Genomic DNA, 16702 nt, shown 5'->3' with positions numbered 1-16702 from the left:
ATAGAGTAAACAAAGACACAGGGATCCACTCCCTGGCCCCCGACTGGCTCTACTGGGATGAAGGCGTGCACATACACACGGACAACGCGGTGACGCATACGCACACTGCATTCTACGTTTGACTAGGCCAGCTTTTTGTTCTCAGCTGTGACGTCGTTTACGTGGAAAGAGTAAAATGTGTGTCGCCAAGAAACACAGACGTCCGGCTTAAATTTACTTGTCGAGCTGCCTGAAAACCACTATACGAGTGTCCCATTCCATCACTTGTTCCCTCGGAGTTCGAATACTCCTCCTCCCACCCACGACGTGTGCCTCCAGAAAGGTGATATGTTGCCCTGATATTTAGATGGAAACTGGGGACAGACTCGCCAGCAGCATGAGGAAGAGTTTGTGATTGTCCAAAGTGTCCCAGCAAAGTGGCCAGCAGTTATCACTGTCACGTTTTGTGATGAATGCATCGTAAGAAAGCCAATGTACTTTCAGAGTTGGGCGGAAACATTTTTGTTTCCGAATAAACTATACAAGTGGGAAACGCTTTATGCCTGAAGGCTGTAAAGGGGGAAGTGTGCTAGCGGCGCTTGTAAATCTATTCGAAGTCCGAGGCTCTTTTTAACCTTTAACCCTTTCCCTACCATGGACGACCTAGGTTCGTCCACACTGCTTGTACCGCTCCTCTCGAAAACGGGCTGGGCTCGTCCGCATTGATTCGGGCTCCAATACGTTACCATGGACGAACTGGGCTAGACCACGTGTTTCGAGTGAGCTTTGCCGTGGATAGATGGCGCTTCACGGAAAATAAAAACCTGGTAAATTCTTGAACTTGGCAGAAAATTGTTCCAACGCAGACAACATGGGATTTAAAAATAGCGTTGTGAACTTCTGGTCGCGGAGATCGTATTGACGATCTTGCCTAAAAATTGGGGCGAAAACGAAGATATTGTGACGTCTCTTCAGATTCAGAAGACGAGGAAATGACACTTTCATCAAACAGCAAGAGCGATGCAGCTGAGTTATTGAATTTTAGCTCTGACGACTCCGAGTTCAATGAGGACATCCTGTCGGCGTGTCGGCATTGGACTAGAATCGAAGTAGAAAATCCCCACTCCAGCCCCTCCACTCTTTGCGTTCACGTTGCGTGCAAAGTGATGTGAACTGTCTGCACTACTGCTACGCCCGGCCTGAACGTCCATGTGCAAGGTGACGGGAACTGTCTGCGGTAATGCAGTGAAGCGGAACTTTAATTCATTTTTCTTTTGCAGTCTGTTCAAAGATTTCTCATATAATAAGTATTTTGGCATTTGTTTTTCGCCTTTGTATTGCATACTAAATTTATAAGGCACATAACAAAATCGGTATTTTCAAATCGTGTTTTTTTTTTTTTTCAAAAATTTTGCAGTAGGCAAAGGGTTAATGTGCGAATTACTTTTAATTCCGAGCCACCAGACTTCTTTCACCACGCACGATCTTTCTGACTGAAAGAGAGGATATGAAAACGTTCACGCACGTGAAAACAGTCTCTCGAACACCTTCGTGCCGATATTGCTAGCCCCCTCTAATTTTCGACGTAATCTTTTGCACTCTTCTTTGAATAACCGAATATTCCAGTAGTATAGTAGGGGCGGTCTCGGGGGGAGGGGAGAGGGATGTTCTCGCACGGTGCTCCGAGGGGCTTATATTCACGCGCAAACTTCGGGATGGTTGCTTTTTACTACTTCTAGACCTCGGGTTAGAGTTAACAGGCAGTCATGTCTGTTGGTCATATAAGCCATGATCCCAAGAGGGGTCTCCTTCCCTTCGACTCCTCGCGTTGTAAACTCGTAAAAAGAAGTATTGTTGATTAACGTTACAGTTACAGAAAAATTGCTTGATCTCGCCTACATGCGGCTTTGGAAAGATCGTGCCACCCTGCAGTACCTTCCAGTTTCGGCCGGTAGGTAGAGCGACTGGTTGTGGCTGGATTCACCACATCATTGAATTAGTACCAGGGGAGGGCCACAGTGTAAAAAAGATAGGCCGAGCAAGAGACCGATAGTCATTTTCTGCCTTTATCAAATATCCCCCAATCTAAAAACGTCCGAGGACAACTAAGCACTTCTTACGAGTTGTGAATTCGAAAGCAGGCCGCCTGCGACGTAATGCTTCCTCCTCGAGTTGTCCAAGGGCCTCGTCCTGTTGCCGCCTCCGGTGCTTAGAATCGCGATCCGCTTGCGCCTCACACTTTGGAAAGGCTTTGTTCTGTCTCGTAGCGCGTTGCGCCGCTGCTCGTTCCACCCTTCGTGTATTCGAAGACTTGACAACGATGGTGGATTTCGTCGCGGGCCTCTTCGCTCGTTGTGCTGCGTTTATTTCTCCCTTGGTTCGTCTGCAGTGTACTTGCGTGGACGGGCAGGTTTCACTACTGCCGAGGTTGCGGCCACTGACGATGTAGGTCCTTGAGGCGGCGCCATGTTCGTCGGCGTTCAAAGGAACAGAAGCGGCCGAGCGCGCGCCACCGCGTTCCTTTTACCGGCGCGGGGCCCTCCGAGCCATGGGGTGGCGTTCCTTGAAACGATGACGCGCACCATGCCAATGGGAGCCTCGTTCCTTAAAACTATGACGCGCGCCAGCCAATGGGATCCTATCCTTCAAATCGCTGCTACAGAGGACAGGCTTCGCTCTATTGAGACAGGGGAAGCTAGGTGCCGTTTGGCGCGGCTTCAAAAGCTGATAACGCCGGTTCGCTCCATAAGACAGTTAATGCTTTCGCATTAAACAAAAAAAAATGGCATAAAAATATGACGTGTCTATGGTGTTTCCTGCGCCCAAAAAACTCGCGCAATTGTGATATATTGTGAATTGCGCTTGGATCCACTACAAAAGTGGATCCAAGCGCATTTGCTGAGTAAAACATAGGAACAAATATCTGAAATGTACGATGGGCGTCATGTATAGGACTCTGCTGACGTGCGGCAAGGTATACGTTGGCCAAACGGGCCGATGTATAAATGAAAGATTGCGTGAGCATGCTTTGTCTCTGCGGTCGACAGCTGGGGGGCACCTGCCGCCTCATTGTGCAGATTGTGGATGCCAGCCCAACTTCCATCACCTCATGATTACTGGAAGAGAGGGGGGGGGGGGGGATCAGATGACTAGGGAGATTCTATAGGCCTGCATGATCGAAAAAGAAGGGACTGGGCAATGTGTAAGCCAAGCATTGGTCCTTCTACATAGGAGAGAGATCTGTTATCTGGACGTGTGCTGAATTGGTCATTATGGTCTGGAATGGCTGTTGTTTTCATCGGTGTGCATTTTCAATAAAAACCTTCAGTTGACAGTAAGCGCTTGTCCTGTGTACCCCGTTTACTTCGTCTTGGTTTCTTGTACGCGGTGTTGAATCTACCATAAATACGACCAACCGCCAGGATCGCGACATTCGATAGCATGACAGCCCGGCTTTTGTGACGTCATTTGTTTCCACTTAGACACCGCTTTTGACGCAAGGCCCGAATAGGATCTGCTAAACAGAACAGTCATATTGATACGTTCTTCGGCGTTGTAATCGGCTCATGTCGTAATCTTATTGGTCAGGGAGCGGTAATAATATGCTCACAACACCCTGAGTATCTTGAGGTCTCAGTTAGCACATAGCTTATAATGTTTCCGCTTCTTGCTTTGTGATTTGTTCTTCACAGTTTTCACCGGCTAATGTGTCACTTTAGTTGGCGGCGGAAAGATATTAACATCCGCTGGGCTCACCAGACCCTGCGTGCCTTAAGCTGGCATTGAATATGAATATAGCTGGTATTAAATACGAATATAGTCAAGTAGCAAAGTTTTGGTGTCACATTAGAGAACTTCGCTAGGTTAATCAAATTTGCAAGAACGTTCATCTTGATGTTCGCCAGTTTTGTTGACAGCTAGTGCAGAGTTACGTTTGTATTGAAGCAATTATGTATGAGTGGAGCGTGTTGATAAAAAAAGGACGCGTAATAACAGACAAATATTTAAGAGTTTTGATATAGGACACATTTTATTTACGCATTTTTTATGTCTCTCGGTCTTGCTGAAAAACTGCGACGATGAAAAAAAAACCGCTAATATTCGCATTATTTTAATGTTTCCTGCGTGAAAATGCATCGTTTGCTTCCGCTGAGTGTGATCGGTTGCAAATAACCTCACCTGTTCCTCGCAGCACTTGCCGCGATCGCACTTTCCGCTTATATAAGACGCGTTCTGAGCCGGCGCTTTCGTTTTTGGTTTCATTCAGCTTCGTAGGATTTTCACTGGGATGCGTGACGATCCGGGCGGCGCTCACCTGCCCGCAAATGCGGCCGTACATCAAGAACCTCAACACGTTTCTTTCTCTGCATGGGCCGCATCTCGGAGTCCTTTACGCGAACAACAAATTCCTCAGATTCCGTAAGCGTCTCAACGATTTCATTCATACATTTTCATTCGATGGACAATAGGCCCTAACAAAATCACAATCAAGCAACATTGGTGGTCGCCAGTTTTTGGGCGCAAAGCGCGTCTTTGGATCTGAGCGCTCGCCAAACTATCGATACGATGAGCAGTATACTCGTCCTATCGAAGACAAGTACTGCTGAGGCAGTACTCTTCCTTAATACGGGTTGGGTTGAGTTCACACCTAGCACTGACGCAGTTCTCATTGCCAATACATGCTCAGAGCACGTGTACAAAAATTGGGGGACTCAAATAATTGTCGGAGTGGCTACTAGATGGTGCACAATTTTAAAAGGAAACTGTTTCATTTAAACACGCGTCTGATCGATGTGGAATTCGACGAAAGCGATATTTTCCGTTGTTGTGTATCGTAAAAAAAGTGTCATAAAAAAAAAGAGCGAGATAATTTTTTGATGGTAGCGCCAAAAGACAACGCTATAGCGACAAAGGGCGCTAACAAACAGACACTGATTTTTTTTGTGTTTTAATTATTTATGTTATGATAGGCTACTTTTATAAATAAACTCTTGACAAGTGTCAGACTAATCACAATCGTTCGTTTGCGTAATGTTCTGGAAAAATAACCGCAAAACCAACTAGATCATATATATGATTTAAAACTGTCGCAAAATTTAGGATGTGATCGCTCATTTTTCAGTTTTATCGGGGCAAATAAGGTGTAAATTGCAGTGTCCGTGAGATTGTTGTCGAAAAGAGGCGACAATTATACAGACCACGTGACATTTGATTTTCTTCCTACGTTTTTTTTTCCAAATTTGCCTTGATGGTATTGAACTCGCTTTGAATGTCTCTGGCGACTTTAAAGGGGTCATGAAATGATTTTTCTACTTCTTAACGTTAGGGAGATTCACTCCCTAACGTTAAGAGCCGAATAAATTTTCCTAAGATTTTCTTTCTATGGAATGGCAGTCGGCAAATAAATGAGAGAAATATGAGCATCGTTCATCTCCTCAACTCGGAGCCAGAACAAGCGGCCACGTGCCTATCCTAGGCCGCCAACGTTAATTATAGCCACGGGCTGGGGTAGGCAAAGTAGAAAACGCGTGCTGAGCTCCAGGCATTGTTAGAGTTCGGCTATACTCGTCACAGCAGTGGTTGGACACGAGCCATCACCCGACTGTCCGCCGAAACATTGATTGTTACGAGCCGAAGTCGAGTGTTCACGCAGTTATCGTGGTCAATCCATGAGCCGCGCTCGACTGTTTTCAGGCGGGTGGTTTCGATCCCACATTACGTCATCCACCTTTCCGAAGGTAAGACTGAAAGAAATAGTCCCCTTTTATTCTCGTAATTTCACCGCGACCAAAAAGCCTCTGAATCTGTTGCGGTCCGTGCGAGTATGCTTGGGCCAGACTAGAACCAGTACGCCTCTGTGAAGTCCTAAACAATTCAACACGATATCGCCTAATGACCCCTTTAATTAATTATGCTCTCAGAATGTTCTTAACGGGTGGCAAATCATCGGTTATCAATGTCACTTTTGTAGCGTAAGCTACACTGGCTGAGGTCGAGAAGTTTCGCGTGGCTCCTGGAGAGCCGTGCTGCGCATGCGCGAGGAGAAGTGACGGAACGGGCAGGACTGGTATGGCGCCTAGGTCAGCCAGTCCCCGATACAGGCGCCACGCTCATGCACCCGCTCGAGATCATGGCTCACGCTGTCCGGTTGTTCTGGGCGGCAGCTTGGTTGCTTGATACATAACAACACGGCGCACAGCTGGCCAAACCAACCACGGGCATCTGGCACGCCCCAGCCACGGTGGCCCCAGCGGAGGATTAATTTGGATCACCTGGGGATCTTTTGACGTGCAACCGAAAGCTCAGTTACACGGCGCCTCCTCCGCAATAAGAAGAGCGGAGAAGCTTAGCTTATCGGATCCCGAAGTATTCACATAATGCGCATACCGTGTGTGTGTCATTGAAGCAGCAGTAAGCATGATAATCAAGCTGATCCTAGGCAACCAGGAAAGCTAAGAATAACCAGCTGAACCTAATAGCGAGTTCGTTTCACACGCACTGGCACCGTTCGAGTTCTCTCCCAGAATGCATCGCACTCACAGAGTGTTGCACGGAAAACTGGACTCAAACGAACTCGCCAAATGCACCGAGTGCAGAAGACTGATGCTGCCGCCATCTATGTTATAGAAAACGTACCGACTTCAAACCGAAACTAGCGCCTTTCTGTGCGGAGTGATGCGTGGGAATGCGAGAATGCAGTCGCTACCAACGTTTATCTACAAACGTTGGTCGCTGCAACCTGTAGTTTGTAGTTGCGATGACTTCAAGCAGCTAGGCTGCCGTAGAGATAATTACAGACTGCGTAAATTTCCGCAACCAGCTGTCTACAAAGCAGCTGGTTGCGATCTTTCAATTCTTATAACCGTTTACACTGAAGAAAACTGATAATTTTGTCCGAGCAGAAGCTTGGTCCGTTTGAGCATGGTGTTACGCGTGAACCACTGAAAGGGTACGGCTTAAAACTAGCCTGTTGGAATATCCAGCAAAACTGAGACTTTCGATTTGGATTGTCATTATAGGTGGATTAGATATTAGCCTTGGTGAGGGCTTCGAGAACGAGAGCTTTCTCGAACAAAATACGACGGGGCGAGTTAGCTGACGTAGGTAAATGTTAAACATGATGATGTTGCCCAATCATAGTGTAAAGTCTCCATCTTTAGCTTTCTCTGATGCTTATTGGGCAGTCAGAGGTTTCTGCTGGGGGAGTTTTGTCGACAAATGTTACTACCGGATACGCCTGTTAGGTGGCTGGGGACGAGACTACACAGAAAAGGTCTATATTCTGGGATAGCCGAGCTAAGCTACTGTTTTCTTTTGTTTTTTTGTTTTTTTGCTGTACGAGTGTATTCTCTACACTTGGGTGGTGCGTTGGTAATGAAGTTAACAGAGAGATCTTACCAGGCGTTCAACGCATGCGTGACGCCGCCATAACTTTAGGTCAATAGGGGTATTCACTGACGGCCATAGATGAGTGCATAGGCTCTCGGCGCGTGCTGGCGGAGAAATTCCACACAGCTTTTCAAACGCGCATTTCTTAGCGTAAAGGATGCCGGTCTAGGGAGCCTATACAGGGCGATGCACACAGTTGCGTCTAGTCCGACCGGGTGCAACTGCAACGGCTTGCGATGTACGGGTTGCTATGGCAACAGGTGCGTACGCTCCAACAACACCGGTTTTTACCCCGTTTTGTTGGAGCCGACGCAGCTGATGCCATAGCAACCCGTACGTTGCAAGCCGTTGCAGTCGTACGCGGTCGAACCGAATCAAGGGTGTGAACCAACCTTAACTGTGAGCATGCTCATTGAACACTCTTGACAACTCGTGCCATCTCGTGCTCTGCACTCGTAGAGTTTACATCGAGGTTATCGAACGAGCAGAAAGACTTGAGTTTCCTCGATGCAACGTGGCAGATCCGGCGTATCGAAACTGGCTGGTGAAATTGGGCGATTTATTGAATATAAAGAAGGCATTGTTGAATACCGAGTTTCTATTACGCGGAACAGCTAACAAAATCGCTCGCCTCATTAAGTGAAAAGTCATCGCTTAAAATTAATTTAATTGATGTTTATTTAAGCTTCCTTCTGCCAGAAAATTTCCTTCTCGACCGAAGTCAGTAGTCAGTAGCTTAGCGGGGGGGGAGGGGGGGGGGGGGGAGGGGCGCTTAGGGGTCAGCGACAGCACTAATACGCAGTCCTACCCTACTACGCAGCTCCCGTTCCGCCTCTGAGTAGGAACGGGAGCTGCGTAGTGGGCTAAGAACTGCGTATTAGTGCTTTTGCATCATCATTGGGTTCGACGGAATGTCTAAGCAAGCCGACTTTTTTCTTGCAGAGCTTTCTCTCCTGTCAAAAATGAAGATGAAGGGATCGATGAAGCAACTCGCCTTTCAGGACTCCCCAGATATCAGGACGTCTTACATCTATATCCTCAGCCGTGCACCAGGTTACATAGTCAGCAATTAGAAACGTTAGGTTAACACATTTTAGTCGGGCTATAATGTAAATTTCAACTAAAACGATATATGTCTCTGTATTAAAAATAATTATATATGGTTTATCGCGTGCCAATCATTCTAAAACTGAGGATTTATTGCCGTATGACAATTAAGCAGATGAGCATCTTTGTTGTTCCAAAATAACAGAACACATAAACCATTAAAATTGCATTGAGCTTGTTGGTTGGTTCATTGTGATCTGGAGGACTTAAAAGCGAAAAAACACAGACGAAGAAAACACACAAACAACACGGACTGGCGCTAACTTTCAACTGATTTAATCAAGGGAAACCACCCTGCAGAGATGCGTGAACAAACTTTCCTATTGTAGCGTGAAATTAAATGAGTTGCCGATGGTGGTACGCGGCGGGCCGCTTGCTGTGCTCCCCTTCCCTAAAACCGGTCGTCGTCACAGCGGAGACGGGCTCGACTCGCTCCGGCCTTGGGGGCCCGCCGGTTCCTGAACACGTGCACCGCGCATGCGACGAAGTCCCCCGGGCCGGAGGGAGGAGGGAAGTGGTTTGGCGAGTTTCGCCGCTGGGACAAGGCAGTCGGGACTCGGGAGGCAGGCCGGTAACCGGACCGTCGTTCCGCCAGCGGAAAGTTTTGTATCCCCAACCATTGTCATTCAGTGTCCTACACTTACGGTTGTTACAAGTGGTGGAGGTGCGGGGTAGGTCTAAACTCTACGATATGACAGCGGTTTCAGAGCTGGTGGGGCGCCTTCAGTCGACGCCATCGACACCACGGACGGCCTAGAAGGAGCGGCCGACTCCCGGGTTCTGCGGAGCGGGAGGATCATCAACACGGCGGCGATGGCCACGAACCAGACCCCCCCAGAAGCCGGAACACCGGGAGCTGCGGCGTTCAGGTCTATGTTTACGCCACCGGTGTTTCAAGGCAATCCGGAAGATGACGTCAGCGACTGGCTGCTGTTCTACGAGCGGGCAGGGGATTTCAACGGTTGGGACGGAACGCGCCGTGAGCAGTACCTGTGCGTTGCTCTTGAGGGAAATGCTCGAAAATGGTACTCCACGACACTGCGAGGGACCAACGCACCAACTACCTGGGAAACGTGGAAGGCAGCGCTCAAGGAGACCTTCGGGAACCGCAGCATGCGGGAGTGGGCCCATCTGCGGCTCAGCCAGCGGTTCCAGCTGCCGTCGGAGCTACCGGAAGAGTACTTCTACGATGTACTCCAGCTCTGCGCTCGAGTCAACGAGGCCATGACAGAGGAGGAAAAGCTCCGACAGCTGACCCGCGGCCTCAGGCCAGAAATGCTGGAACGAGTCGTTCTGGCCAACCCGCAGACCACGGCCGACTTCCTCGGCACACTCCAGCGTCTGACCCAAGCAACCGAGATGGCCAAACATAATATGTGGGCTATGCCGTCCCATCCACTGCCGGGATTTAACACTCGGCCGTCGCAACACGCGAGTCAGGAGGTACGAGCCAGCCAAGCTTTCTTGGACCCCCAAGGAGCAACGCCACAAGGGATGACAGCACCGGGCTTCTACCAACAGCCGTCTGCGCCACCGCCTGAGGTTACGTCGTCGCCACATCTGCAATCGGAGGTGGGCAACTTCTTCAAAACTCTGACCGAAGTGCTTAGACCGCTCACCGAGTACAATGCCAGAAGGCCCACATTCCCCGCGCGCACGACACGCGCCGCCAACGGACAGCCTATCTGCTTTAAATGCGGAAGAGTCGGACATATCCAGAGGAGCTGCCCAAGACGCGACGTTCAGTCGGGAAACGGACCCGCCCGGGACTAAGGCCGCCTCCCGGGGAAGCAAAGGGTGAGCCACTTCTCGCGACTCTCGCAAAGAGCCACCTGGCTATGCTGCCGGCAACAGTGCATGGCGAGAAGACGTCTCTCATTCTCGACACGGGATCGGCAGTTAATGTGATTTCGGGAAGATTTCTCAACACGATCAAGGCCCCTTTGAAGTGCAGCCCCTCGGGTATAAGTGTGAGGGTGATCAGCGGCGCAGTTATAGTGCCGCGAGGCGAAGTTGAACTTGAGATAACAGTCGGGGTCAACAAGCTTTGGGAGCGTTTCCTCGTAATCGAAGGGTTTGACTACGACGTGCTATGCGGCCTGCCATTTTGTCGCACTGCGGGCGTGGTACTGGATTTCCCTGACAAGTGCATTTATTTGCTGGGACAAAAGTTCGGGCTTACCGGTCACGAATCTACCACTACAGGAGACGCGCCCGTATACTGCTGCGAAGAGGTTTGCATACCGCCACGCTCTGAGGCCGTGGTGTCGGTGAGAGCTGACATGAACGGACTGGCCGTGATTGAACCTGCGACTGGCAACCACTCCAAACAGCGTCCAGTGATTGCTCGTACCATCACTGAACTTTCCGGAGGTATCGGATGCGTGCGAGTGGCCAATCCTGGCGGTTCTGAGCTTTTTATTGCCAAGGGCACAAAAATGGGAAACGCGATCCCTATCGCGGATGTTCAGCTGGGCGTCGCCGCTCCACTGACCTCGGAGACACCTGGAGCCAGGGAAGGCGTGTCGTTCGGAGAGACCTTGGAGCCAAGCGAAAGAGAACGCCTGCAGAATCTTGTGAGTGAGTACAGTCATCTCTTCGCATCGCCTGATTCTCCGCCTGGAAGGACTCATGTCGTGACTCATGGCATCGACACAGGCAGCGCGACCCCACTTCGACAGAACCCGTACCGGCACTCCCCGTATGAGCGAACTGTGATCCAGGAGCAAGTCTACGAGATGCTCGGGAACGGCGTGATTCGCGAATCGTCCAGCCCTTGGTCATCGCCAGTGGTACTCGTCAAAAAGCGGAATGATACCTGGAGGTTTTGCGTTGATTTTCGACGAGTGAATGAGCTCACCAAGAAAGATGTTCACCCGTTGCCAAGGATCGACGACATTGTTGACGCCCTGCAGGGAGCAAGGTACTTCACGACGCTTGACTTGGCCAGCGGATATTGGCAGGTCGCCATCGATGAAAAGGACAAGGAGAAGACGGCGTTTTCGTGCAGTTCAGGCTTGTACGAGTTCAATGTAGTCCCATTCGGGCTCTGCAATGCACCGGCCACCTTCCAACGCATGATAAACAAAGTCCTGTCGACAATGCTGTGGAGGGTGTGCCTCGCATATCTGGACGATATCGTGGTCTACTCCAGGACGATCGAGCAGCACCTGTGTGATCTTCGGGACGTCTTCGGGGCCCTCCACGGGGCCAACTTGCGCCTACAGCCCTCCAAATGCACATTTGGTGCCGAGGAGATTCGATACCTCGGACATGTGATCAACGGAGTGACTGTTCGACCTGATCCTGAGAAGCTGAGAGCTGTGAGCGACTTTCGAGTGCCGAGGTCAAGGCGCGACGTACAGAGTTTTCTCGGCCTCTGCAATTACTACAGACGATTCATACGTGACTTCGCAAACATCGCTAGACCCCTCACCGACCTCACGCGAAAGCAGGTCACTTTCCATTGGGATGATGACTGCAATCGGGCATTCGAGGCTCTGAAGAGGTGCTTGACCACGGCTCCCATTTTGTGTCACTTCGATCCAGACTTGCCCACTGAGGTTCACACCGACGCCTGTGGGTATGGGATCGGCGCGGTCCTCGTTCAGAGAAAGGACGGCCAGGAGAGGGTGGTGGCGTACGTGAGTCGACATCTCAATCGAGCGGAGCAGAACTACTCTACGGTGGAACAGGAGTGCCTCGCGGTTGTGTACGCCTGCCGACAGTTTAGGCCGTATATTTTCGGAAGCCATTTTACGATTATCACGGATCAGTCTAGCCTGACGTGGCTAATGAATGCCAAAAATCCTAACGGAAGACTCGTCCGATGGAGTATTTTGCTGCAGGAATACAACGCAACTGTGACGCACCGCCCGGGCAGAAAGAACATGAACGCCGACGCTCTCTCACGACTACCAGTAGAGCAGCAGACCAACGACGATGAGAGCGAGCACCCGCTGCTGGCCTTGCGGGAAATCGACGTGCCAAAAATGCAAAGAGAGGATGGTTTTTTCAAGACGCTCATCGACCACCTCGAAGAGCCGGAGGCACCCGTCGCAACGAAAACCAAGCGCGTTGCCCGGGCCTTTCACCTCCTCGATGGAGCACTGTATCGCCGGGCAAGAGGGTTCGAGAAGTTCCAGTCAGCCTTGGCTGTCCCCCGCCAGCTACGTAAAGAAGTCTTGTTATCGTGCCACGATGATTTGACCAGCGGGCATTTGGGAGTCAAGAGAACCTGGGAGAGAGTGCGCCAGAGGTATTACTGGCCGAGGATGTTTCGAGCCGTGCGCAGCCATGTGCGGTCATGCCCTGATTGTCAGACGAAGAAGACGCCACCCTTGATGACTGCAGGAAAGCTACAGCCGATACCCCCCAGCCCCAAGCCATTTCAGCAGGTAGGGATGGACTTTCTGGGGCCCCTTACCAGGACGACTGATGGCAATCGCTACGTTCTCGTCATCACGGACTACCATACCAAATGGGCGGAGGCGGTCGCAACTCCCGATGCGACAGCGGCAAGCGCCGCAACACACTTTTTGGAGCGCGTCGTGCTTCGACACGGAGCTCCTCTAAGCCTGATCACCGACAGGGGAAGGCACTTCGTTGCGGATATGATAGAAGAGCTCTTCCGATTGACCGCCACGAATCACCACCGGACCACTGCCTACCACCCGCAGACGAATGGGTTGTGCGAGAGATTTAACCGCACTCTCTCGCACATGATAAGCATGTACGTGTCGGCTGATCATCGGGACTGGGACCGTTTTCTGCCATACGCGACCTTTGCCTACAATACCTCTGTGCATGACACGACGAAGTTCACGCCCTTCTTCCTTTTGCACGGACGAGAGGCAACGCTACCCCTTGATGCGGCACTAGGAGTACAGTCCGACGAGGTGCGGGCCCCGAGCAACCAAGGGGTGCTGCAGAGGTGGCAAAGAGCCAGAGAGCTTGTTTCCACTCGTGAGCTGGAAGCACAGCGGAAGAACAAACAGAGGTATGACGTCAGCAGAAGGGAGGCCACTTTTCGCACAGGAGACCTGGTCTACATTCGGACGCCCATCCGCAAACGCAATCGGACCACGAAGTTCCTGCACCCTTTCCATGGACCCTTCAGACTGCTGCGCCAGACCGGAGCGAACAACTGGGAAATCGTCGACCGCACCGGGCGCCGGAAGGACATCGTGAACGTGGCACGGCTAAAACCGTACTACGAACGTCCGGGAGACCCCGACGGGGACGGTGAGATTGGGGAGGATGGCTCGGCGGGGCTTGACCAAGCTAGTGATGAGAGTTCGGAAGACGAGTTCTTTGATGCCGTGGACGTACCGAACACTCCGGAACCGCTGAGAGCTCAAAGTGAAAGTGCTAGTACAGTGACCACAAACCCGGCAGATCATGGACTCCGACGCAGTGCAAGACTTGAACAAAGGAAGGGTCAGGTGTGACAATTGTATGTGCACTAAGTCCTCCGTTGCCGCTTATTTCTTCTGGCATGAAGTGCTTGTGTGTTCAGATGCTGCGCTTGCGGTTTTCTTTGGTGTATAATTTATGTGCGTGAAATTCTTGGTGTGTGTCGCGGATGTTAATGCTGAGATTGGGACCTCTTCAGCTGAACAGGGAGGAATTCGTAGCGTGAAATTAAATGAGTTGCCGATGGTGGTACGCGGCGGGCCGCTTGCTGTGCTCCCCTTCCCTAAAACCGGTCGTCGTCACAGCGGAGACGGGCTCGACTCGCTCCGGCCTTGGGGGCCCGCCGGTTCCTGAACACGTGCACCGCGCATGCGACGAAGTCCCCCGGGCCGAAGGGAGGAGGGAAGTGGTTTGGCGAGTTTCGCCGCTGGGACAAGGCAGTCGGGACTCGGGAGGCAGGCCGGTAACCGGACCGTCGTTCCGCCAGCGGAAAGTTTTGTATCCCCAACCATTGTCATTCAGTGTCCTACACTTACGGTTGTTACACTATCTTGCCAACCCCTTGTGATAAAAGCAATCCCTGAACACAAACAACAGATAAACAACAGATCAGTCTTTGTTGTTGTTTGTGTTTATGGGTTGCTTTTATCTCAGGGGGCTGGCAAGATAGGAAAGAGTGTTCACGCATGGCTGCTGGGTGGTTTCCCTTGATTAAATCAGTTGAAAGTTAGCGCCAATCCGTGTTGTTTGTGTCTCTTCTTCGTCCGTGTTCTTTTTGCGCTTTTAAGTCCCGTAACTCATAAATAAAAGCAACAAACAGTCTTGAAAAATTTATTTAATATTTAGTTTATTTTTTGAAACAAGTCGTAGAGATAAAAGTAGGGCTTTCTCCCGACCAAATTGAATTTTGATCACGAAAAACATAGAACCACGAGGTCTAAGATTTTATCAGTCCAAGGTGGAAGCAGCACTCTGATATGGCAGTATAAAACGAGCGCTATTTCAGACTGCATGAACACGGAAAAGTATTGCCATAGGTTCTTAAAATAATACTATAAAGATGTCATTTCAATTGGCGGTTATAAGTATGAACATGGTGCGTTTTCATGCCAGAAAAACTCTTAGTTGAAGACGAAGACGTGTGTGCGTTCAACTTTACGCGGTTGCGTACAATAAAACCATTTTTATTTGTTACTTTATCTTGACTGGTTCAACTTATCCCAAAATTGAGGTCGTGAAACACAATTTATTGTGTACTAGATTTTGTTTCTGAGCTAAAAAAAAAAAAGATTTTGACAATATCCGAAAATATTTAACAGTTCTGGGTACTACTGGTTGCTGTAAAAACAAAAAGATTCAGATCTATTTTCCCGTCGCGACAATTCCTCTGGAATATCTTCTGTTGTAGTCTGCATGGGCAGAAGCCTTGAGACTGCCGCTTTGAAAAAGTGGTTATTCGCTCATAACCGTTTTCGGTGAAATTTTGTTTTTCCAGGTTTCGAATACTTCAAACATGTGTTACTTATGGGTTCTTCTCAAGACAGGATCGTTCCTGTTCATTCTTCTAACGTGCAGCATTGCACGGAATCTTTAGCCGACACTACGGTTACCGGTAAGCCGGAAAGTTCAAAGATTAACATCTTCAGGGTTTTGTAGTAAAATAAAAAAGGCGTACTCAAATTAAAAAATTAACTGGTCATGCCGGAAAAAAAAGTCAAACTGCAAAAACGCGGCCCTGCCACCCCCCCTCCCCCGCCCCACTTTCATTGTAGCATATTTTGCTATTTGTCAATACTTTCACCTGGATTATAGGAACTGGAAAGGTGTAGAGTCACTGAAAAATAGAAATATCAAGTATTTTTGGTCCTTACGCTACCAGTGTAATTAGCTGCGTCTCTTACATGTTTGGACGTGTACCTCTAGTCTTGTTTTGGGTCTGCTGCTTAAAACGGCAGTTAGTGGTCTGCAGCATTCATGGAACTAATTATTTTGTCAGATTAGCATCCTCACTTCAAGCTGTAGTAAACAGGTACTATCCTTTATTATGTTGAATAGAAATCATGTAATAAACTCGATGAGGGTGTGCATGCGCACCTTAGAAGTCGAAATTCCTCCTGTTTATATACTGGCTTTCTCTCTCCTCACTCTTCGCTCCATAAGGCAAGGTTTATGAAGAAATGATCGAGAATCTTCTGGGACCATTGCTCAAGAGAGAAGACGTGACGTTAAAGCGGTTCGACGTCTTTCATGATATTGGAAGTCTGAAATATCTGAGTCCGGTGATCCTCAGTCTGTCCCACGTCAGCACTCTGATGTCGAGGAACCTCTTCGAAAAGTTTATGCTCATTTCGGGAGCAGACTGCTTCAATTAAAACAAAAACAAATAGCCATTGATTGTATAATAAAAGTTGTAATAGTGATTGTATTTATATTCTTGAATGAAATACGAGATATATTGCAAAAAGAAAACTATTAAATGGTATTTCGCTCAAGCAAAATCACATTGTCCTTTGTCCTGGAAAGCTAGCGAAGCTTTCAGAGTGCTTAATAGGTACTGCGGTGAGAACATGTGGCTTCTTCTTGCTTCTTATCTCTCTCATGCGAAGGAGGGTGGAGCCTACGCTAACCTTCACAATGTAGCACGAAACATTGTGACACCGTGTATGGTTTCAGCTGCATCACATCTTAGTCTGGATTGAAGACAATGAATATGTTTCTATTTCTAACTTTTTGTATGGTTTCATTTTCGTCTTTGAAGTACCACTTCGACGCCTGTTTTAAAAACGTAGCTCAAATTTTTTTTTTTTTAATT

General features: G+C 49.2%; 1 protein-coding gene across 1 annotated transcript in view; it reads left to right on the top strand.

Moving 5' to 3' along the window:
* Positions 1-16262, top strand: part of LOC121047407 (protein FAM135B-like) — a 106314-nt gene extending 90052 nt beyond the window's left edge. Inside the window, exons 6-9 of the mRNA XM_042286953.1 lie at positions 4247-4398; positions 8311-8421; positions 15386-15502; positions 16051-16262. Of these exons, the coding sequence (XP_042142887.1) occupies positions 4247-4398; positions 8311-8421; positions 15386-15502; positions 16051-16262 (592 nt within the window). The remainder of the gene's footprint in view (positions 1-4246; positions 4399-8310; positions 8422-15385; positions 15503-16050) is intronic.
* Positions 16263-16702: the final 440 nt, after the last annotated feature.

The sequence above is a fragment of the Ixodes scapularis genome, unplaced genomic scaffold, assembly GCF_016920785.2.
Source record: "Ixodes scapularis isolate PalLabHiFi unplaced genomic scaffold, ASM1692078v2 PGA_scaffold8__174_contigs__length_109621045, whole genome shotgun sequence".
Classification (NCBI taxonomy): Eukaryota; Metazoa; Arthropoda; class Arachnida; order Ixodida; family Ixodidae; genus Ixodes; species Ixodes scapularis.
This window is presented reverse-complemented; position numbering and strand designations above follow the sequence as displayed.